The following is a 24,893-nucleotide window of genomic DNA, read 5'->3' as shown; positions in this document are numbered from 1 at the left end:
TGAAATTTAGAAAGAAAATGAGATCGTATGGATTAAAAGATACTACGGTATTCTAAAGGATATAATGGAGATCTAATGAAAGATCTCTGTTAAATAGTTCAATTACATTTCGAAATATTGTAAAAATTACAACTTTTATTGTAATAAATATTTAAATAAATTTCGATATCTTTATCGGAAATATAAATTAAGAAACATCTTCTAAGTATGAACGGAGGGGACAATACTAATTAAAAATTATATGAAAAAGTAAAGGAAATATCTATTAAAAAGTTCAAATACATTTCAATAAAAATACTGAAAAAAAATTTGTAATTCTTTCCATTATTACTAATACTGAAGAAAATTATAATATCTTTATTAAAATCATAAAATCTATTTTTTTGGTGCTAAATACTTTTGACATATTGGTCACGCATCCGCAGAATATTTTATTTATTTATAATATACAGTGACGGCCATATACTTACGTATAGTTAACAAAATCAAAGTTATTTTACTGTGTATTTGCACATTTAATAGTTCAAAAAAAATCAGTTTCGTTTTGTGCAAGTTCCTAGAATACTTTATGTAAGAAAAAAATATGGTTTTTTAATTTACTAGATTCATGTAAGAATAATTAACAAGGTTCATGTATTTTTTGTTGAAGATTTACTTGTGGACACGTACTTACGTACATATAGAAATATCTATTTTCACAAATAATTTTAATTTATGATAATAATAACCTACTTACCATTAATATTTAGTAGCTAAACTTTTGTTTTTAAGAAGAACAATACACCTGCGTGAAATAAATTCGATAAGTCGAATGCATCGAGTAATTGGTATCAAACCTTAAACTTCTTCTATTCTGGCATATAATTCGTTAATATTTTTCTGTTTTTTCACATGCTTATCCACATGAATCCATAATATGTCTATAAGATTTACATTCGGAGATTGTGCTGGTCACTTCATCACATTAATATTTTGTTTATTTAAAAATGTCTTTATTATACGTGCAGTTTGTTTAGGATCATTATCCGCTTGATAAATCCAATCTTTTGACATGTACTCTTCGATAAACGGAATTAATTGATCTTTTACTATATTTAGGTATGTAAACTTGTCCATTATTCCTTCGATTCGATGAATAGAGCCTGTGCCGTTCATAATCATAGCCCATACCAGTACCGATTCATCATCATCACCTTTTATAGTTGGTTATAGACAATTTTTTCGGTATTCTTTGCTTATAAGACGTCTAATATACATTTTCCCATCAGATTCAAACCTATTAAAATTAGATTCGTAGGCGAATACAACTTTTGACCACTGTTGGGGCATCCGATTAAGATGTTCTTTCGCGAAAGCGATTCTAGTTGGCCGATTTTTTTCTGATATGAATGAGTTTTTTTCTCGCAATGCGTCCATTTAATTGAAATTCATCTTCGTTAAATAGTCCCCGAACACTTATTTGTGTATTCAAGTTAGTGGATATTTGCTTATGAATATCGACAGCAGTCTTAAATCTATCAGCTTCAGATAATTAATGAATTTTCACATCGGTTTTTCGAAATCTTGCTTTGCGAGGTAGGTTATCTGAAGTTTCATGTTTAATATATTTTATAGCTTGGTAACATGCCATAACTGATAGTCCAAATTCTTTAGATATCTTCCGATACGATTTTCCACTTTTACGAAGATGTTCTACTAATCGTCATTGTTCTGGTGTAATATTCTTACATTTACTCATCACGGTGATTTTATAAAACGTGAACTATTCAAAATTTCAATAAACATTGATAGATACTATTTAAATTTCCAACATCCTGATTTAAATACGTAAGCTCTCAGTGTATGCAAGTAACTGCTACGAAACCGATAATTCGAAATACAATATTTAAAAACAACTTCATTCCTTGAAATTCATAAAACCCCGGTCTTTGGTATATTCTTAAGGGTCGGAACTTTTTAGAAATAAACAATCGAATCAGCTACATGTATTCCAAAGAAAAATATAAACGTTTTAAAGTTAAAATATGAAGTGTACGTAAGTATATGGAAGCCACTGTATATATTTAAGATGTATTTCAGCATTGATTAATTTTAACAGAAGGCCCAGACTTCTTGTTACTTTCTTGAACTTTCTTGTTATTTCAATGTAAGGGCCATGTGTATTATATATCGAAATATATTCATAGAATGTTAAAAAATCTCATAATATTTTGAATTATTTTAAACCGTTAATGCCATATCGTACTACAATTTTAAATGCACTTGGGCTTATAAATGACCTTTTCAGTTTTTAGTTGTTTTTTTTTTCAAAACTATGTAATGCAGATAGCATCTATATTTCTTTCTTATCATTCCATTCCAATGTTAATGAAATGTTTGTGTTTTTGAAACTTATTTTTTCTTTCTTTAATTTCTTCGACACTTTCGGTAATCCCTTTCTATGTTTCCTCACCGTTCCACATGCATAAGTTTTTTAATTATGCAACGCAATGTATAAGGCAAGATTTATGAATCAGTTATGGATATATAATATATGATTTTTTTCAATGTGTGACTCAGTTATGGATATATAATATATAATTTTTTTCTGATGTGTGACTGTTATAACAATATATCTTTCTATTTCCAATACTGAATGATGCTTTACAATATTTTTAAAAGCTCTTGTATAAACAATCATATTCAGGATATACACAGATTGGTAATTATATAATATAAATGTTCTTTTTATTCCGAATCTACTTCTAGATTAGATGAATGAAATGAAATAAATAAATGGTACATTTTTAGATAAATCCTATCTAATAGATAAATGGTAATTTTTAGATAAATGTTGTGTACTGTTTATAAAATAGTTTCCCTTTATGCGATTTTTATTAATTGACATTAATCAGTATTCTTTGGTATTAAGTTCTTTTACGTGTGTAATATATCAATTTTTTGTTTTCTTCAGTTTTTCCAACCTGAATTTTAAATTATAAATTTATGGACTATTGAACTTAGATCATGATTTGTCTAATTTATTATGCTTATTTCAGTATCCCGATTATCATCTTATATGATACTGATAAAACGAACATTTCTTGTTTAAATGTTCTTTATTTTATGAAATAAACAAATTATCTAATGGTACATTTTTATATTATTCATGCTGACCATTATAGGCTCACATTAAATTACTCCCAATCTTTACTATCACTTTTTATATATACAATACATCTATTGTAAACCAAATTTTTCTGTGCTTTTATTCAATTGAACTTTTCATTTGCTTTAAAAAGCTTTCGTAAATAGAGAAAAATATTTTCATAAGCACTGTATTTGTAATTATTGCAAAATTAATAAAAAAATTATTTATTAGATGTACCTTTAATACTTATACACGATTATATAACGCTTGCAATATCTAATTTCATAAATATGTATTGTATGCGCAGTATCAAAAAGGTTAAACAAAACTTTTGAATTTAATTCGGAAAGGTATCTACTAGTTGTTAATTTAAAAGAGATAAGAAACACGCGAAGATATTGTTTAGCAACACTATTTTAGTTGTCTACGACACACCCACATGGACGAAGCCAACTAAAGTAAAACGGCAGCGTGCGCTGACCATGTTTAATTTCACTAAAACGCAAAGTGAGTAATAAACTGATCTAGATGTATGTTCTAGCTTATAGTATTACTATTTACCGCGCGTGGGTGTCCAATGTGGGTGTGTCAGTGGACACGATAGGATACAGTACATATGGATAAACATAAACCTTTCTGCTCCCTTCTATTCAAACTTTAAAATTTAGGAATACGTATGGATGAATAGAAACGATTTAAGAATATATCCTAAATCTTAAGATTTGAAGAAAAAAAACAAAAAAAAAAAAATAAGAAATCCCATTTAAATTTTAAACATTTATGGTTATATGAAGACTAATTTCCTATCAAGGCAAAAAAATAAAATCTCTTTTAAAAGATCACATCAAATTAGAAATAACGATACCTATCTAATCAGATGAACGTATTGACAGGCACTGTTAGGGTTTCGTCATTGAATTCTTACACAAGAGTAATCTAATCTAAAATTGGCCTTATACAAGCTAATTAAATTAGGAAACGAATGTATATTGGACGAGAGAGATAAATATTCTCTCATATATATCTTCCTATAGTTTCGAGTCGGGTGATCATATTTTACATTGATTAGGTTTAACAATATATTTATAGATTTGAAAAGATCTTTTGGAAAATATATATCACGTATTTTATTAATATAATTCACGAACTTATTAATAAGGAATACTATTTTCCTCATTTATGTTTTCAATTATATCATTTTGGATATCATTGGAAGAAATTAGAGATTCAAGATCATCTTTCGTATTATTTTTCATTATATTAAAGATAGGTATTGGTCTTCCTCTGCGTAAAGCTCTTTCGATCTTTTGAACTACCTCAATTTCTAGATAATGACTAATAAAATTGATTACTTTGCAATCTTCATGGCTGCCTATCCTTCCAACCCTACCACATCTGAAAACCAAGAAAATATTTTTCATACGTTATGGAATCGTAAAAATGAACTAAACAATCCTTACCGATGAATATAATCAGCAGTATCCAATGGAAAATCATAATTCAATATATGTCGGACCATGAAAGTGTCCAATCCTCTAGATCCAATATTTGTAGCTGATAATATATTAATTCTTCCAATTTTGAATTCTTTGTATTTTCCTTGTCTAACTGTTAAAGGCATATTACCATTCAAATGTACATTATCAATACCACATTCATGTAAGAACATACTAATCCAGTCACAAGTAGCATTATTATTACTGAATATGATTATTGGTTCTTTAGATTTAATTTTTGGTTTTACATATTTTAATAATTCGTACGGTTTTTGACTTGATCCCAATCTTATAAATTTCTGTGGTACTAAAACATGATGTAATTTTTCTGTAACTATTTGAGTCAGAGAATTGACCTAAAATTGGATGTATCCATTACATTACAAACTAGTTATACTTTTTATAAATATAACCATTTCCATTCTCATATATTATTAATAAAACTTACATTTACTATGTCTTCTAAAACTTCAGAAATTCTTTGGGGCATTGTAGCGGAAGCTAATGTCAATTGAGTATTCTTAGGCATTCCATTCTCATCTATTACTTGTTGATAACCAATCTATATTATGGTAAAAAAAAGATTATTACTGTTTCTTCTGTTAAATCATATATAAAATATGTAATTTATACACACCTTTAACCTATTCATAAATACTTTAAGTTTTCCTTCAAATGTGTCATGAAATAATGCATCTGCTTCGTCTAGAACAATATGTTTGACACAATTTAATTTATAAAGTCCAAAAGTGGATAATTTACTGATAACTCCAAAACTGGCTACAACAAGATCAACATCATTTAATGGTAAGCGTGATACCATTCTTTTTGTTTTACCACCTGTCAAAATTTTTGTTGAAATATCAAGATCTTTTGATAACTTTTTTGCCTCTACCTAGTAAATAAATATATATTAATATTAACTATAAACTCTTATATAATATAAACAAATATATGAAAACAACAAACCCCTATTTGAACAGCTAATTCTCGGGTTGGTGTTATAATTAATCCTAATGGAGAATTAAAAGGTCTTTGTAACAATGGTTTCCAATTTAAAATTTGATTTATTAGAGGAACAAGATACGCTAACGTTTTTCCACATCCAGTTTCAGCAGCTAATACAGTATTTTTACCATCTAAAATTTTTGGTATAGCACATTCCTGAATTTCCAATAACTTTATAAATCCTAATTCCTGCAATTTCTTATACAACAAAGGGCATAAATCATAATTCTCAAAAGTAGACTCTACGATAGCTTGACCGGATTTTAATTCATGTTCCTAAAAAGTAACTTTTATTAAACATGTCTTTTAAGAATATCATGTCATATAGAAATACTTAAACAAATGATACAAACTGAATATACATGAAAATGATCCCCTTTAGCTTTTGAATGATGCCATCCTTTACTAGCTATTGGTATTTTTTCGTGTTGTGAATAAGTTTGACCTTTGTAGAAATTAAATATCGGGCGTTTGCACACGATTATTGGCTTTTTCATATTTATTTGGTCGTGAGTTAACGTTTTGTTTTCGACTTTACATTTCTTAAAACGTTTGGTACTAACTCTTTTCTAAATCCAAGAAAAATAAATAAATATTTAAGAAATATAAAGAATATATAAAGAAAATATAAAGATTCAAAAGAAACATAACCTATTCGAAAACCATGCTAATTGAAAATAACTTACTCCATATTTCCGTAAATTTGTAATCGACACACTTGAATCCTGATAACATAATTTACAAAATCGAAGAAGCATTTTAGACCGTTTTGCTTTACAATCCTATCCTGTTTAGAAAAATTAAAAAGTATACATTAAGATAATTCATAACCTCTCGTTCGAAGTATGTGTGACTTCAGCGATAGGTATGGACAAAATATGAACTACAAGCGCAAACGAGAAACACTGTTTCCATCATTATGCATTTATCGTATTAGTCTACAAGCTTGTAAGTTGTATCTCACTCCACGTAATGTAACGATTTTGTATTAGTGAATTAAAATAGAAAGTGTTAGTAGATTGTGAACTCACACTTTTCATTCTCTATTTAAAAAAAAATTTATATATTTTTTTTAATAATGGCGTGTCTGTCACAGTAATCCATGATAGATACGATGTAGCATCGGTATGCATTTATTTTACGATATAAATGTATAAAAGATAATAAATATAATTAATATGAAAATTAATGAAACCTCGAAAACAAACAATTCTGGAAATTTTACTTTATAGATAGTGTGGAAATGAATTAATGTTTTGATTTTTATAAAAATAATATATAATATATACGTTCACTAATTATTATTTTTCATCAAATAACGACAAAATCTTGTTTTTTGTCTTTTCTACAAAATCTTGATTTTAGTCACAAATTTATATACTTTATATATATTTATCCACAAAATTCTAATATATCCATCTATTTATTTGTGTAAATATTATTAGCAATATATAATGATAGTATTTTAATGATTAATCAGAATTTGATTGAAGAAATTTTGGAAATACACTAAAATATGCAGCCATTGGATAGTACTTAATATATCGCAAGTAATATTGAGCCAGATCTAACCACGTGGAAGTTGCTATCTAGAGACCCGTGGGCTATGACTCTACTCTAAAATACGTGATACCGGAGTGACATGTCACTTACTGAGAAGTCAGGTCCCAATGCTAACTAGAGGAGGGTAAGTCCTCGTTTTAGGATATCTAAACCGTTGCAACATCGGTAGATTCAAACACAAGTACGATGGGTCATGCTTTCTGAATTTCGAACAATAAAACTAACTTTACGGTAGGACTTTTAATTGCGTCCGCGAATGTTAAAATAACGGTAATTTTACTTTAAAACCCGCATTCTTGGGGTGATATGAGCTTATCGAGAATTCCGATTCCCAATACTATCTGGAAGATGGTCAGTCTCGACTGTTTACGGATAACAGGATTTTCGCAATATCCGTAGCTTCATGCACTATTTTTTAAGATCGATTTTCTATTCGAAATTTTGAATAATAAAACTAGTTCACAATAGAACTAATCCCGACGTGTTATTCTCATCGTTGCGAAGAAAAGAAGAGGAAAAAGAACAAAAAGAAGAGAAAAGAAAAGAAGAGAAGAGAAGAAAAAGGAGAGAAGAGAAGGGAAAAGGAAAGAAAAGAAGGAGAGGAAGAGAAGGAAAGAAAGAGAAGAAGAGAAACTGAAACAAACCCGCCAAATGGTTTGCACTCATGGACCCATCCGAAAGAAATTAGAATAATTAATCTAGAATAATTGCTTAAACTATTATGTGCATTTCAATAAATAGAGATGACTGTATATTTGCTGAATATACAAAAATCATCCTTATTAAGTACGTCTGACCGCATTTTCATTATATAATTCCCGGCCTAAGCTTAGTCCCAATCATGCTTACCCATGCGAGTATCATACCTAGTCTATCCAAAATACTTGACATATTTTATTACTCAATATATTCCGGAAATTGTATTGAATTAATTCTATCAAAAATGAAGAATTCTTAAATCTTAATAGCATCGCTGTGGAAAGTGAAGAGCATGATATATACGATACTCATATTTAAATATGTTTATTCTGTGCAGTTCCAGTGTTCTCCACATTTGCCATTTCTTATTCGTCTTGTGATTTTAGAAAGTGCATTATGTACACCATTATTCAATACAGTTTCAGTTATCTCTACAATTGCTATATCTTATATATTTCGTGACTATGACTTTAAACATAATTTTATAGAAATAAAAAATATACTACTTATGTAAGATGAAAGTATGAATTTAACTTTAAAACAAAGAAAAGTAAAAAATGTATGAGACTCGACTTTAATAATGAAAATGCAAATATTAAATAATTCTACTCGCGTATGCGGGGCAAAGTTGAGACGAAGACAGAATATTACGTCGTTCGAATTTTTTAAATCTACCTCTACACTCATCGCCATAAAAGCATTTTGAATATCAATATGATAAAATTAAAAAATGACTAAGAACCATTCTTGAAAAGTTTTGATGAATCTTCGAGAATAACTCAATAGCTTGTAGTTGCCCTCTTGAACTATAGTTTGCGGCTGCCGCTTCGGCATATAGCCTCTTCTTTGCTTTGTGCCCTTATCTAGGTGATCATTATTCAAAAAGTGTAATATCGAAATTTGATTCCAGGTTCCAAGATATCGAAGGAAACTTTAACTTTAATATACCTAGAGAGCAAAAACTTTATCTCTTTGAATAGAAATGGATTATTATCTTTTCGAGAGATACCTTTTCACAGTACAAAAAAAACGGAGATTAGTATATTAATTTTTGAAAATCTTGAACTAAAAATTGATTAACTTATTTAGCCTACGAGGTGTGATTCTCTTTTTCTTTTATCAATGATTCTACTCGACTTCTTTCATTCAAAAATAATAACTCTATCGGGACTTTTTTTTTATCAACAAAATTGATTAAATATTTAATTAGTTTTGATTGAAAAAATGTAATGACAAATATTCGGACGCTCTTTCTTACATTACTTTAATTATTAGAAAAAAAAATCATTTCAATTTCGCTTGTAATCCAGGGACTATCCATCACGAATGTCCTTTTGTTCATTCTTTATTAGAACTCGATATCGATTTTTTACTATTTCTGCGAGAGAAAAATATTTAAAAGTACACTGAAATATTCAATTTACAAATAATTATAAACGCGTATGAAACAAGAGAAATCTATCCTGATCTAATAAATAAATCAAGAAATAAGAAAACATTCACGAGTAAATCTGCGAAGACATTTACTCGTGCTCAATCAATGCTCTTCTATTAATTAATTACAATCAAACAGTCGTGCCAATTCGGATCTTTCATCCTAGAAATAATTGAGTGATTGTAGGGATTTAAAAATTCCACTTAGTACTTAAGAAGTGTTGCAATGGCCCCAAAACATTCATCCGTTATTAGGTCGTTATTGATGGTGGATGATTCGTATGTGGTTGAAAATGAAATAGGTCGACATTGAAGTTGGATGAGATATTTTTCAGTGATGTATTGACTCTAATTTATTAATAAATAGTCACTGAATTTACTTTGCAAAATTCTATTGTCTTTTATAAATACAGTCTATATGATTGTTATAAGAGCAAAACAATTTGCGAACAAACATTGACTCTAATGATAGCATTGCACGTAGTCGATATAAAAACACTACTTGTTTAAATTGAAAAATTCAAGCGAATAAACTACATCTACTTCGTGATATTTTTATTTTAGCGATACAAATACTCGATTACATCATTGCTTCGCGTGCGATTGCAATGATATCCTGAAACAGAAAAATAAAAACAAAATTATTAGTATCACTTATAATGAGAAACTGCTATATTGCTATAATTCTTGAAGAAATGTATGACATAAAAATATATTTACTTTATGACTTCGTTGATACTTGCAGAAAAAACTTCCTGAGAAAGAGCTTTTATGTTTATTCGTCGGAATTCAAGAAAATACTGATCCAGTAACCGTAAAAATCAGTCAACAATCCATATTTTTTTACATTACATAACCAACGACTGCGAGATCAAAATTTTTAAGTATTGAAATTTTAAATTAAGATTATTTAAAATTTTTCATGTGCTATTGTTTAAATATTAGTTAGTTATACTTCACGTACGTTTCAAATTATTCAAATAATTCTAAAATAATCGAAAGTATGATTAATTTAAGCTTATCCGTTTGCAAAGAGAATGCTGAGATTTGTCGAAATCCAAAATAAAACTGTTTTAATAATAGAAAAAGTCAATGAAAATTTCATTTCTGTTGACGTAAACAAGCATTGAAAAAGTTTCTTTATTTTGTTATTCTTTTATATTAAATTGATATTACATAATTATTTATAAACATTTAAATAGATATCAGGCTTTATTATGAAAAAACAAATTCTTTTTCTTTATTATTGAAGTTTAGATTTTTCTACGATTTTTAAATAATAGAAATCAGAGAAGTATAATTTGGTATATTTGTCTGATGTATTATTATTTTTATCACATAAAAATTGTTGTCACACGCTCTCTATTGTTATATTATGTATGAAAAGAATATAATTTACATTGTTACAATAGACGTATAGTAGCGACAATGTTATATTTGTCGCTGAAGTCGTATACGCTATTAGCAAAAGGTGGTGAATAGTCTTAACATATATATCGTTTATAAATGTTAGAATATATCATGAATCACATATCGTAAGATTTTCAATATCATCAGAAGACTCAAAATATAATTTTCTTTATCTAATATCGGTAATATCAATTTTTGTTTTGTTAATTTTTTGAACCGAATTATCATATATGTTACAAATAAAAAGTTATAAAATTGATTTCAAAATAGTATATAGATATAGTCAAATAGAATTTATAAAATATTGCGATTAGTTCACCAATACGTTGTGTTATTTACAATAAATTTTACGATAAATTTTATAAAGCAATTGATATCGATTGCCATCGGATCTTACCACATATATTTACATACGAAAACCCAATAAAATAACATAACAATGTGATATTAAATTTATAATATATAAGATATAAAGTATAGAGATTACCGTAAATATAAATTTAAGTGAATCGAATCTATTCACGTACAACCACGAGTTTATTTGTTCGATGTTTTAGACAATTGAATTCATGCAGGTGAATTATGTCTTCGTGATCGTTTGTCGTTTACATTACCGAGGATCAATACTCACTTCTTGGTAATATGCGTGATAACCCATCGATATTGCAGTTAATAGTTTATCATCACAATCGACAATGAAGATTTCTACTATTACAACTAAAAAATATAACGACCGAATATCTGTTATAATTCTGAGTGAAATCGAAAGACGATAAAATATAATGAGACACAAAACGAAGAGAATATTATTTTTCATGTAACTTGGATATTATACTTTATTAAAAAGAAAAAAAAAAATATATATATATATGCAAGAAAAAAAACGAAAATAATATTCCAAAGAAATAAAAAAGAAAGTATAAAGTTCCAAATTCGAGGACAATCGATAGATTTCGATCGGCCCACGTGTCTATACCAGCGGATAAGAGTATAAACAAAGTAGGGTTACTCTCGCTCTCGCAGGTTCGATTATTGGTGCCGGCAGGTTTTCTAGTCGTCAACGGCAATAGACGGCGGCGTTTTCTCTGGAAAGGCGAAAGTGCGAATAGCAAGAAGCAAAAGACGAAGAAGAAGAAAAGTCGTCGAAAGTCGGGGAGGACGGAGGAGAATGCTCGTCGTCGGCCGAGGTCGAAACGATCGCCGTGAGCGATAGTCGTTGCGAATAGACGCGAGAAGGATGGCCGATCGTGATGAAGAGCAGGGAGAGGAAGAAGAGGAGAAGGAGGAGAACAAGATGGTGATGAGGAGGTACGAGAGGCACGAGAAGAAGGAGAGGAAGGAAAAAAAGGAGCCAAAGGAGACCGACGAGTCTACCGACGAGAATCTCAGGATATTCGAGACTCTTTGCATCTCGTCCCCTCGCAAGGTCTACCCATCTCAGAACACGATTCACACACTCTATCGCACCAACTTGAATATTGTTCAAGCGCACCTTACTTTCTTTCTCTCTTTCTTTCTCTCTCTCTCTTTCTCTCTCTCTCTCTCTCTCTCTCTCTCTCTCTCTCTCTCTCTCTCTCTCCCTCTCTCTTTATTTCTCTTATATTAAGATATTGCAAAAGAAAATGATTATTTAAGTTTTTGTTTTTTTAATTTCAATGTAAAATTATTATTATTTTGAAGATATAAAATCTCTGTCAATAAAATATAAAAATCGAGCGTATCATCGAGAAAGTAGTTTATGTCTATCGAATTTTAAGTTTTGTTATTAAGCTCCATCGAAAATTTCTTCGTGGTTTGATCAAAAAGTTTGTTTTCCTCTTCGTCGTCTATCATAAAAGCGCGTCAGCCCGTCAAAACCTTTTGAAATTTCATCGTTGTCGGATTTACGAGTGGTTCATTTAATTGATGCGTCGAATCGTAATTTCATAATTTCGTCACGTGTAAATGTCGTTATTGCGACCCTTACACATCGAAACGGTGCTCTCTCTTTTTATTCCCACTTTAATCCTACCTTTCGCTCTCTCTCTCTCTCTCTCTCTTTATCTCTCTCTCTCTTTATCTCTCTCTCTCTCTTTTTTTATTTCTCTTTCTCTTACTCGCTTCAATGTGAGGTGCACGAGGTACCCGGCGAAGTGCAAATGTATTGAGTTGCATGCGAATAAGGGTTGCGTTGCCATAGCGTTACACAGAATCGATTTTAGCAGTTCCACTGAAGGTCCGTGTGTACGCGCCTTTTCGATCCTCCACGTGAACGGAGCTTCAATTTATTTATTCTTTTGAGAACCTCCGGTTTCATTAAAATTATCTCCCATTCCTATTTCATCGTTCATTCTTTAATCCATATTAGTATCAATAACGAATAATAAACGATTTTATTCACGTTACCTCATCGTTTCGTTCTGTATTCAAAACGAACGAATCGAATTTTTGTATCGAATTTTGTAATGTAAATTTATTAAAATTATTTGAGTAACGATATGAACATTTTTTTTATAAATGGATAATATATAATGAAAATTTTATCTTCCTTTGAATTTTTATAGATTTGTATGAAATACGTACATGTACATATGTATATATGTGTGTACATTTGTAAATATGTATGTATATATGTATATCGATGATATAATAGTTCGAATTTCATTCGGAAATGTTCCTTCTAAATTTTGAAATTGTCGATATGTTATATCGATAATCGATATACTATCTATTATGTAATAACTCCCTTCTGATAGTAATCGTAAATGATGTTATAAATCCATTCACCTCGTACTTTCTATGATCGTTTTCGAATCCGTATAAATATACGTGCAATACGTGCTAATAGGAATATTTCTAAACAAATTTGTAAGAATACTTGAGTAAGTTCCTTTCACTTTTGTTCTCAAAAAAAGAGTATTTCTATTTTTGGTAATCTTGAATTAAACGCTATAAAATATATTACATTATATAAGAAAAAACAAAATAAATAAATGTCATTCTTAATGAAAAAATTACTTTATCTTTTAATAATATTTTGACATAATTTATATTAACTTTTAGTTTATATAATCAAAACATATATATATATATATATATATATATATATATATATATACTCTATATAAATATACTATATAAAAAAAAAAGCAAAAAATAAAAGTAATTAACTTTTAATTAAAAATAAAAATAACTACTCTCTTATTTTTCTCTTTTTACCTTACGCAAGATGTTAATTTCGTGGTTTCCTTTTCGCTTGCACATCATACCGATAGAGTTCAAGAGAGTATATCTTCCGTCGTATACATCTTATCGTTGATATCAGCGCGTATTCAGTGTCGGGTCGTAGTGACTTTTCGTGTGGAGTATGGAACGACAGTCACGTCACCTTTGCTATCCTTAGTAGACAAGAATATATCTACCGATTCGCTAAGGTTCTTCCGTTTCTTCACATACATATAGAACAAGAACTACGAACTTACGTAGAAATTGGCACGAATCTCTTGAAGTTCAACTATTTAGTCTTTTCGAGAATAAAAACGACGACTACTGCTCGTTCGTTCCATTTAAAGTTTGTTAAGAAAATGTGAATTCGATGATAAGAAGTATTCCATTATAAGTTTATTTAAAAAAAGATAAGACAAATTTTTTCTATATATATATATATATATATATATACCTTTTATTTACAAATAATTGATTAATAATATACATATATATACATTAATATAAATAAATACTTCATTGCTTTTTTTTTTTATATTCATATGCTTAAGACGCCCAATATAATAAAAGGTACCAATATAATTAAACGTAATCGATGAAACGAAAAAGGTTTTTAAGAGAATATTTCTCTTTTAATATTTTTATGAAATAATAATATTTCGTTGTATTTGTATTAACGCGTTACGAAAATAGTCTTCTTGAATGAGTCGCGAATTCAAAAAGGTGATTGTTAATGCGTAAGCATTAGTGTCTAAGAAAGATGAAATGCAATTACTTTTCTTTCCAGTTATTCTATTAGATGAGAAAATATGTTTCAACGGTGGTTGATGGTGTGCGAATAAGATAATCCACATAGTAGAAACAGTGATTTTCACTCGGCATTTATGAAGGAGTAGGAGATAAAGGAGAATACGGCTTTCTTCCGCCAAGTAAACTAATTTTTTACTCTTAACGATCAACTTCGCAGATGTAGTAATAAATCATTTTAATAAAATCCTCTACAGCAGGAGAGAATTACGATTTATGAATTTATACAATATCTTTCTTTCTCTTCCTTTCCATCCCTCCTTCTCTCTCTCTCTCTCTCTCTCTCTCTCTCTTTCTCTCTTTCTTTATCTCTTTTATCTATCCTATAGAAAAATTGTGATTATTTAACTCTAATTTAACATTGTAGAAAGTATTAGTCTTTGTTAATGACAAATCAGGATTAATATTTTTTAAGAAAAAAGAAAATTCGGAATCGATTTAATTGATTTGTCTTGTTATATGTATTATATTTTCATAAATATTATATTCTATATTATCTTTATATATCCGTTTTGATTTAATTTTTATATGAATCCATATTTTATAATATATATTCATTTTTATTCAATTTTTAAATACATTAATATTATATTTATATATATGTTTTAATTTTGATTTTGAATATAATGATATATTGTATTTTTATTTTTTCACAAAGCTCACGTTCATTTCCGTTCGTCCGTTTCGATTTTTTAAAGTCTGCGAAGCAGGAATGTGAGAGAAAAAAAAGAAGGAAAAGGAAGAAGGTATAAGAATCCCTTTCTTCGTTTACAGTTGGACACAGGGGATGCGATGACTCACAACTTGACGACTACATTGAGGAGCGAGCTGGCAGCTCTCGAATATAAGCGAGACAGGCTGATGTTCGAGGTAAAACGATTTCCGTACGGTTCCGACGGCTAAATCGGTCGGATTATTAATTTAACGGCTTTTCCTTCTTAGCTGCAGGATATGAAAAACACCGTCAGATCAAGGGACCAAAGGGTCGTAGAACTTCAGGTAGAAGCCGATCAGTTAAGGGAACAAGCTGCCAGACAGAATTCTATCGTTTCCAGTCTAAAGAAACGCATACAGGCGAGATATTTATTTTCTTTTTAATATATCTACTTTTTATATATATAAATCTGATTTTGTTTGAAAATAATGATTTTTAATTAAGATTCATTTTACTTTCTTCTTCTTTTATTTACTTTATACATATATACTTTATAAATATTTTCTACATTTTTATTAATCTACAGGAATTGGAAGAGCGAGAGAGAAATCTTTATGCGAGTCAAGGAAGGAACGAGATCACGATACAAGGTCTACAACGAGATGTCAAATATCACGAAGAGAAGGTCAGGGAATACGAGAGAAAGATTCGACAGCTTGAGCATAATTTCTCCGAGGAGATACAATTAAAAGAACGAGCGAGATTAAATCTTCAGGTATTTTATTTTTTCTTATATAAATTAATATTTATTAAATAGAAAAGTTTTGTTAGAATATGTTTCGTAAACAACAATATTGTAATGAGAAATTCTAAACGTATTTCTTATTTTATTTTTAAAAGTGGGTAATTATTTTAAAGATAATTTGTTTTATTATTTTAATTATATTTTTACAAATTATTGAACGATCAATGTACTAAAACATTCTCATTAAAATATTTGAACCTTTGCATATAAAATTTAAATGGAACTATCATTGTTTATTGAAAAATTAATTATTTGCTTCACGAAATATTGTTGGAAAATTAACGATATTTAATTAAATCGCATTCACATTAAAAGGATTTTGTACGGCGACTAGCACATGCATTGAACGTCGAGTACTGTGAAACGGCACATCACAGTCCGGAAGTCGTTATCCACAAGGCGGAAGAATTGGTGCAAGAAGTGAATCGGTTACGGAACAGGGGCACTACAATCGAAACACAACTTAGCGATATTGAGAATGATTTTCGAAGTTGCAGGGACTCGCTAGATCGCATTACCACAGAAAAAGAACAACTCCAGAGGCAAGTGTCTACACAACTGGTCGATTTGGAACGCTTACGACAGGTATAGTTACAAGAAAAATTAAATGTGCAAAGAACAAAGTTAATTTTTATTATGATACCTATTAATTTATCAATTTTATTTATTAAATCTATTTATAAATAAATTACGTTATAATAAAATCAAGTTTGTTATAATTAAATGACATCTATTTATTTATTAATCCAACTAATAAATACAATATTTTATAATTAGAATTTTTATAGTTATATCATTTCGAATATTTGTTGTTTTGATTCATAGATAAATGTCATTTAATTGTGTAAACTTTTTATTTATAATGACATTTATTTATAAATCAATTTTTGAAGATGATTGAAAAAATACTATAATAACTTCAATATGAAGAATCTTAGACAGAGAATGATAAATTAAGAGAAAAAATGTTGATACCAGTGTTAAAGAATATGTCATGTTTGTCAGGAGAAAGAATGTCTGGAAATGCAATACAGGGTAGCCGAAAGAGAGATGAACGATCTTAGAGATAAATTGGTGAACGCGAACAGAAATATAACGAGTGCTACAGGAAATATATCCAATCAGGAAGCAATGATCTGTCAATTACGAGGTAAGTTTTTAATGAATGCTCGTTTCGTTTACAAAATACGATTGATTTTTGTTTCTTTTTTTTTTCTTCATAGATGATTTGAAGAATCGTGAGGAAAAAGAACAACGTTTGCAAACAGAACTAAGACACTTATTGGAATCTTTAGCGATTCTATTGAGTACACCAAGTAGATTCGTGGAATCTCACGAAAATGCGATAAAGGATCGGATTAGGGAGATCCTTGCCGAGAGCAAAGATCAAGCATTGGTACTTTGCTTTTATCTGTGATGCATTATTCTGATACTTTAGAAAAGATTTTCATATGCTTTAGATATAAATTCGACTGGTAAAAGTATTTTTTCATTTAAATTTTTTGATTATTAAATTTTCTAATTTTTAGAAACTTCAAAACCTACGAGAGAAAGTGAACGCTGCCACGGAATCTGCCAATCGTCAAAGCGAAATGCTAGAGACCAGTATGATGAAAATGCGACACCTTGAAGAGGAACGATCGAGTCTCGAAGCGAAGATACACAAATTAGATGCTGAATTAACCAGCTGTGAGCTCACCAAAGAGTCTTTGCGTAGAGACAAACAAACGGTGATCTTACAAAATGTCCTTTATCGTAAACGAAAACGTAAGAAAGAACATAGTGAATTATGTTTTTTCCACAAATTTCTTAGTTCACGACGTTTCTCGAACGATTGGGAAAAGCCATGCAAATCGAGGAAATTTCGGAGGACATCGGAATCGAACTACAAATTGAATCCTTGCTTGTAAGGGCCGAACAACTCGCCAGATTAGAAACGGATAAATTAGTGGATAAGGTGAAGGACACGATCGATAAATTTTTTATTTATTATATTTTTTTTTTCTAACGACGTTTACAATATCTCTTCTTGTGTCTTCTTCTTCTATTTCAAATCCTATGCAAATTCTACTGTTCGCGTAATCCAGTACTTGTACTCCAGCTACACAACATTACCAAGGATTCGTCGTGAGAGATCCTTTCACGAGCTTCCCTCCCCAAAAGACGTAAGCCCAAACTCCAAACCAGTCGAGAAGAATATTCCTCTTTAGCGCTTTCTCGTGCTTCTCATTTCGAATTTAGCTCCTTTTTACTTCTATTTTTTTATAGTTCCATGCTATCCTGACAGAATCCTTCGGCTTTCTCGTGAAATTCGTAGAGATCCAACTCTATCCAACTTTTGCAGGCTTCGTATATAAATAGTACATTAGTTTCTCAAGTATAGTTCCGGATCGGCTTCTTTTTTTATATTTTCTCATTTTAGATAACTATCTGCACGGAATCTTTGTTTTTTAAAAGTACGCTTATAATAATATATAAAGTTCATATAAAAGATATAAAGTTCACGATAAATTGATCATGATGAAATTCATAAATATAGATCATATATTTTAATTCTACGAATTTTCCATAAGATAATTTTCATCGTTTGCAATTCCATCGTACTTTAGACATTAATTATCACAATCCGTTATTTTAAGATTCATCCCTTAGAGAAAATTCTTATTTCATAAATGTTTGTACCTTCAAACGTATACGTATTTTTTATTTTGTCACTTAGACGTCTGTAGTTTATCAATTGCAAAGACGTGTGAGAACCCTGCGGGAGCAACTTCAAAGACGAGATCTTCACTTGGATCTTCTGCGTAGAAAACTATCTCTTCAGGAGGACAGCGTGAGAATAAAGTCGTTGTTGCAGAGCGAGAGGGATGAGGCGAATCTCCGGTGAATGATGTTGCATCGAATACGGTGAATTAAAACAATGATAAAGAAAAACATATTATCATTTTCTTGATTTTTAGTGCGAAAAAGTTAACGAAGCAGGTCGAACGATTGCAATCACAATTGTCGGAAGAAAAATCGCGAAATCGAGAGTTGAGTGCTCAATTAACAGAAGCTGCTGATTATAAGGTATTATATATTTTAATAACGAATACATATATACACGAGAGAGTTGGTCAAATCGTATCACGTAAAACCTTTTTATGTTGTATTACTTATTTGGTAAAAATTTTTATACGCTAATAGATTGGACATTGTAGCTTAATATTTAAGATACCTATCATTATATGTGCCATCTTTTACCAAGAATAAATTAATTTATTATCAGTTTTTTTATAAAGTAATGTAAAAGATACGATTTAACCAATTGGCCACCTCAATCATATCTTCTTTTAAAAGTAATAAATTTATGTATAGAAATAATAAAAAATAATATTAAAAAATGGCATTATGTATTATTACATTTGTTTTTCAATAAAAACAAAAAAATATTTACAGATCTATTATTGTAAAAATATAAAATAATATACTGGGTATATTATTTTGTATAGGATATATCATAACACATTATTATAACGTGATAGGAGACACAAACACAATAAAAAAATAGGTTTAAACATATATATATATAAACATCCTATTTGATATTGTTTCAAAGTTATAGCCATTTTTGTTTCAATAATTCGGAAATTGTAGTTATGTAAATGTTTATATCACGCATTAAATAAGATCTCATATATACATTTTTAATCCATAGAATTTGTTCATCTATTACATAAATATTAGGTGGACCGGAAAGTAATGTCGTTTCTGCGCATGTCGATATTTGATTGTGATTAAAAACAAAAACTTGTTAAAAATTTATTCGTTTGAATTCAATTGAAGAAAACGACATTACTTTCCGGTCCCCCTAATACATATTATATATATATATATATATATATATATATATATATATATATATATTTACAGATATATTGATTATTAGATATTATTTATATTCAACAACAAGAAAAAATTGATAAGAAGATTCAAACGATTTATCTATAATTGTCAACTCTGTTTTATATTCATGACGTCTGCTACATTAAGATTAAAAACAACGAATATTTGTTTTATGTTTCCTTGATACAGATAGCGGCATTAGAAAGGAGTAGGAAGATAGAAGAACTCCAGAAACGTCTCGTAGAAAGCGAGATGTTAAGAACGCGTTATACCAGAAAGCTGTCCATGTTGAAAGAACAAATGAGAACGACGTCTGAGACAGCTGAGCAAGAAAGATCTATCAACGATCATTCTCTGCAGCTTCTTAGAGATGAGCTGGCGCAGGTGAAGCAAAATCTCACCGAGGTTACTAGAAGAGAATCTCAGGTAATCACGTACACGCAACAGATTGTAATCAATGATCATAATTTTTTGATATATTCTTGTTAATATTTATTTATAATATATATATATATATAAATATATATATATATATAATATAAATATTTATTCATAAAATATATATATATATATAAATAATATAAATATTTATTTATAAGAATATATATATTATATATATATGTATGTATGTGAATAATTTTTATAATTTAACTTTATCATAAAATTTTGTATAAAAATAATACTTGGACAAATTTTTATTTCTTTGAAACTTTTACCGCAGGACATTTGTCAAATAAGACATTACGTATTCGGCACGCGAAGTCGAATTTATGCAATCTTGATTTATAGTGATTCCTTTACAAAACCTACTTGCATTCGACCCCTATAAGAGAATTCGAACGCGGTTCGCTTGGTGATCCGTATTTTCGAATTCGATATGTCCGTTAAAATACAGAACCTTTTGACTCCGTCGTTTCACGTCGTCTGTAAAATTAGAGCTAAAACGAGACTATAAAAGCATCCTCTTTATTTGTCAAAATCAATTCCTATACGGAGCACTTACAAAATATTCGTCACTTTTCTTGTGATATATCACGCCTAGAGAATAAACTATTTCTCTATTTTTCTGACTCATCTTTTTTCATAGGCATACGTTTGCTCTAACGTATGAGTAGTATCTGAAAATACATAAAGTAGAAGAGATCTTTCATATAAAAAAAAGTAGAATAAAGACAAGAGAGAATAGAAACACGTATCGTGATGTCGCGATGTAATATCTTATTCGTTCTCATTGATATAATTAACAATCAATTTAAATCATTTTATCTGATATAGATGATCGAATATATGAAGAACAGTTGTCCTTTTGATGTTTTTGTAAGACAAGAATCTCGTTGACGATCTAGAGTTAGTAACATTACTTCTCGAGTCAGAGGCCAAACGGACTCGTTAATTCATTGAAGCAATCTCACCGACTACGCGCAGATGACATCCATTCGTGTTATTGCTACTCGCTCTCTCGTCGGTCACATAAAGCTACTCTTCAAGAGAAGGCAAAACTTCGTCTCCTTCTTTTTCGTAACGAATACGACATCGTCGTTTGTCGATCTTCATTCGGGTCACGTTCGCATTCACCGAAGGTACTTTGAAACGACTCGCGAAACCGTCTCTTACTTTTCTTCGAGCTAGCACGTGCCAGTCACTAGTCAACGAATTACGAATTCGATGGAACTTTTCGATGGTACTTGCAAAATAATACTTCTTTTTTTTTTTCTCCTGGTTCTATAAATATGTATAAAAAATTATTTTTAATAAAAAATTTTATAGCGTAGTATTTTAATCTCTTACATTCACATAAAGAACATTCATTTGCATATAAATATAATAAATATATTTATTTAGATTTTAATATATCTAGATAGATTTCTTTATGATTAATCAACGTTGCTCAAAATAACTTTAATCGACGAAGCGTCAAAAAAAAAGGATGCTCTGTAATCGTTCGAACGAATTAGACCCCTGTAATTTTTATCGAGACCTTTTCTTACCCTTGAAAATGAATGAAAATGTTAGGTCGCAAACGTTAACCCTAAGCCAGAATAGAAGAATCGATTTTCGATAGGTCCTTGGTATCTTTGATTATTTCAACTCATCCCAACGTAAAGCAATTTTCGACGATCTAACTTGTGATAGTGAATGTTCCTATAGTAGTTGTATGCATAGATATATCTGTACAACAACTTGCAAATCGTTCATATCCTATTTTAGTTGCAGAGCTTCCGCGTCTCCATAGTGAAATTATTGTCGGAGCCAATCTGCACTCCCGATTACGAGATCATTACGCGACTGCAGAAAATGGTGGCAGCTCATCGCGACTTCACCATGCTCTCGCGTAGATACGATGAACCACTGGAAGCGAGTCCCTCAAGGTGCACGAGGTAATCCTTGTTAAATATTAACGAGATAGAGAATAACTTTGAGAACGAGCGTGTTCTTGCCGTCCTAAGCAGGAAAATACGAAGATCGTTCTCTATACTTTCAGAATTGGAAATATTCTACAGAAAATAAATTCTTGTATTATCTTTTCTTCCATCTTTCTTTGTACCTCGTTAATTCTATCTAAAGAGAAGAAACTTCAACGAGATTACACTGTTATAATTTCAACGAAGAAATTTTAAATTAGTAAATTATTCAATGATTTAAATTGTATATTATTTTTATTGAAATTAAAGTAAGATCGATTTTCCATTTAAAGAATTTCATTTGGAGTTCTTTAAATGGCTTAAATAGAATGTAAGTAAGAAATATAGAAAAATTTTATTTATCATTTATTTTCTGTTGCATCGAACTTAAAAGAAAATATATATTATAATATAATTATATATATTACATATATATGATAAATACATATAAAAGTGTACATATAAGTACACATAAATATATATTACTTATTTACACTTATATTATATTTAATTATATATACTATATGTAGTTGCGTGTATATATAATTAATATAATAAAAATACACACCTTTATGTTAGGTGTGTATTTTTTACAATCATCAACTAAAATATTGAATTTATTAAATTGTTCATAGCATTCATCAGATTCATTCGATTCATCCACCAAGGTCACCCGGCTCTCGATGTACACGTTACGAAGACAGCGGATTTGCAGATCCACCAGATTTACATGACATCGAGGAGGATTTTAACAAGAGACCCGTAAGGAGTAGCCTACTTCCGTGACGTCGGCCAAGATTCAACGTTTGAACGGTTGTTCGTTTGAATCAATGACGACAGTCTCTGATCGTCGATCTCCGCTTCTTATTAGATTTATATACGGACGAAACGATGCGTAAAGCGAACTGTTTATATCGTCTAAACGGACGACTTCTACGATCGTTTTCCTGCAACTTGAAAGAAAATATTTCTTGCATATGAACAATATTACTTTGCCACGATCATTGAAATGATTTATCTTTTCTAATAACAAATACCCGTTACGTTATAATTTGCTAATAACATAAAATGTAAGTCAAAGATCTAATCTAAAAACATGAAGTTGAAAATTTTAACAAATGAAAGTAATCAAATGTTCATATATGTACATATATTGTTACACATTATCTATAATTATTAGTAATACTCTATGATTATTATTATTATTATTGTCAGAAATAATTTTGTAAACAAAATTTTTGTACGATGAATGAACCTTTACTTTTTTATTTCCAAAAATCTAATACAGCTATTCGTAATTATATTTATAATTTTTTCTGCTATTATTAATACGACAGAGAATGGAATAGTACGAGCGACTACGTATGAAAAAAAAAAAGTGTTCTTCGTTGTTCGAGGTCAATCAAGATAATAATACGAGTAATTATAACTTATATAAGTTGATAACTAAGCGCTTATAAATCGATAATAAAATTTTTCGATTCAACGACATCACAGTCGCAAGCATTGACCCTTGATGGAAATCGTTTTACGATCTATAACGATCTTAGATATTAAATGATCTTCTTGTAGCTTTCTAATATTTTTTTCTATTATAATGATTTCTTTTTTCTGCTATAATTAATGGTCAACCTCTATAATTAATTTGAAATGTAGTTTTGAACAAAAAGAATATTTTTTATTTTATAAGCATTGCTACTGTTTCAAATCTGTTCGATCATACATCAGTATGAAATAAAAGAATAAATTGTGAAACTTGTTTCCAAGCTACTTACATCGTGTCATTTACAAACGAGTGTTTTACGAACTTTCGTCTAATATCTCCTTTCGATACCGGATTAAATACAACTCTCACTTCGAGGAATTGATTCGCAAAAAAGGAACACTTACGGATCATTGAAAATTTTTAAAAATCATCGAAAGCGAACTCTTTGTTACCTATATAAATAAAAACAAGAACAGGTTGGATCAAACCTATTTCAAAAATAACAATGAAATGATAATGTTGAAATTTTTTATTAAAAATCACTCCTATGACGCACAAAACACTATTTTCATAAAAAAGTTAATGTATCATTATAAAAATAAAATTATGTATCATTGTTTTCACTGAAATATCCTAAAAATTGTAATACGTATGTCTGTGTGTGTTTTTTCCCTTTTCTTTTTTTTAAATTTGACATCAAAACTATAATTTTACATTAAAATCTATCATAAGAGCTTAACTTCTATGAAGGAGATATTGATATGTTCGTCAATCTCAATCACGATCGGCCAACTTTACCTATTTAACTAACATACGATGCAGATCCACATTTCTTTCAAGTTGTTTCTCGTACAACCGATAATTCGAAGCTCCACTTCCGATCGACACGGTTCCAATTTTCATGCATGG

At 29.6% G+C, this 24,893-nt stretch overlaps 2 protein-coding genes across 4 annotated transcripts; one reads left to right on the top strand and one right to left on the bottom strand.

Moving 5' to 3' along the window:
- Nucleotides 1-374: 374 nt before the first annotated feature.
- Dbp21E2 (putative ATP-dependent RNA helicase Dbp21E2) lies at nt 375-6,534 on the bottom strand. 2 transcript variants are annotated; one of them, XM_085659283.1, is made up of 7 exons: nt 6,321-6,534; nt 5,997-6,203; nt 5,596-5,910; nt 5,264-5,521; nt 5,075-5,188; nt 4,591-4,982; nt 375-4,525 (listed from the first exon to the last, which is right to left on the bottom strand). In XM_085659283.1, exons 1-7 carry the CDS (start codon nt 6,390-6,392, stop codon nt 4,282-4,284), a joined length of 1,602 nt encoding a protein of 533 aa, XP_085515409.1. In that variant the 5' UTR covers nt 6,393-6,534; the 3' UTR covers nt 375-4,281. The 2 variants fall into 2 exon arrangements, with proteins under 2 accessions (XP_085515409.1, XP_035731421.1); XM_035875528.2 differs by having other exon boundaries at nt 376-4,525; nt 5,988-6,203; nt 6,321-6,529.
- A 5,252-nt stretch (nt 6,535-11,786) lies between these two features.
- On the top strand, nt 11,787-24,647 carry LOC118445739 (coiled-coil domain-containing protein 170). Of its 2 annotated transcripts, XM_035875542.2 has the most exons (15): nt 11,787-12,166; nt 15,526-15,621; nt 15,694-15,825; nt 15,993-16,181; nt 16,527-16,796; nt 17,217-17,361; nt 17,435-17,607; nt 17,741-17,941; nt 18,025-18,168; nt 18,299-18,376; nt 18,931-19,094; nt 19,172-19,280; nt 20,286-20,522; nt 22,305-22,474; nt 23,134-24,647. In XM_035875542.2, exons 1-15 carry the CDS (start codon nt 11,978-11,980, stop codon nt 23,282-23,284), a joined length of 2,448 nt encoding a protein of 815 aa, XP_035731435.2. In that variant the 5' UTR covers nt 11,787-11,977; the 3' UTR covers nt 23,285-24,647. The 2 variants fall into 2 exon arrangements, with proteins under 2 accessions (XP_035731435.2, XP_035731436.2); XM_035875543.2 differs by lacking the exon at nt 18,299-18,376 and having other exon boundaries at nt 23,134-24,646.
- Nucleotides 24,648-24,893: the final 246 nt, after the last annotated feature.

Source organism: Vespa mandarinia, chromosome 1 (genome assembly GCF_050613455.1).
Source record: "Vespa mandarinia isolate Hongniang chromosome 1, ASM5061345v1, whole genome shotgun sequence".
Classification (NCBI taxonomy): Eukaryota; Metazoa; Arthropoda; class Insecta; order Hymenoptera; family Vespidae; genus Vespa; species Vespa mandarinia.
This window is presented reverse-complemented; position numbering and strand designations above follow the sequence as displayed.

Coding starts and splice junctions, on each gene's coding strand:
- Dbp21E2 (XM_035875528.2), bottom strand. CDS start 6,392: ATGCTTCTTCGATTTTGTAAATTATGTTATCAGGATTCAAGTGTGTCG. Junction 5,189..5,263: donor TATTTATGAATAGGTTAAAG/GTGTGTATAAAT, acceptor ACCATAATATAG/ATTGGTTATCAACAAGTAAT. Junction 4,983..5,074: donor TTTTAGAAGACATAGTAAAT/GTAAGTTTTATT, acceptor ATCCAATTTTAG/GTCAATTCTCTGACTCAAAT.
- LOC118445739 (XM_035875542.2), top strand. CDS start 11,978: ATGGCCGATCGTGATGAAGAGCAGGGAGAGGAAGAAGAGGAGAAGGAG. Junction 17,608..17,740: donor AGAGCAAAGATCAAGCATTG/GTACTTTGCTTT, acceptor TCTAATTTTTAG/AAACTTCAAAACCTACGAGA. Junction 18,169..18,298: donor CGGATAAATTAGTGGATAAG/GTGAAGGACACG, acceptor CGCGTAATCCAG/TACTTGTACTCCAGCTACAC.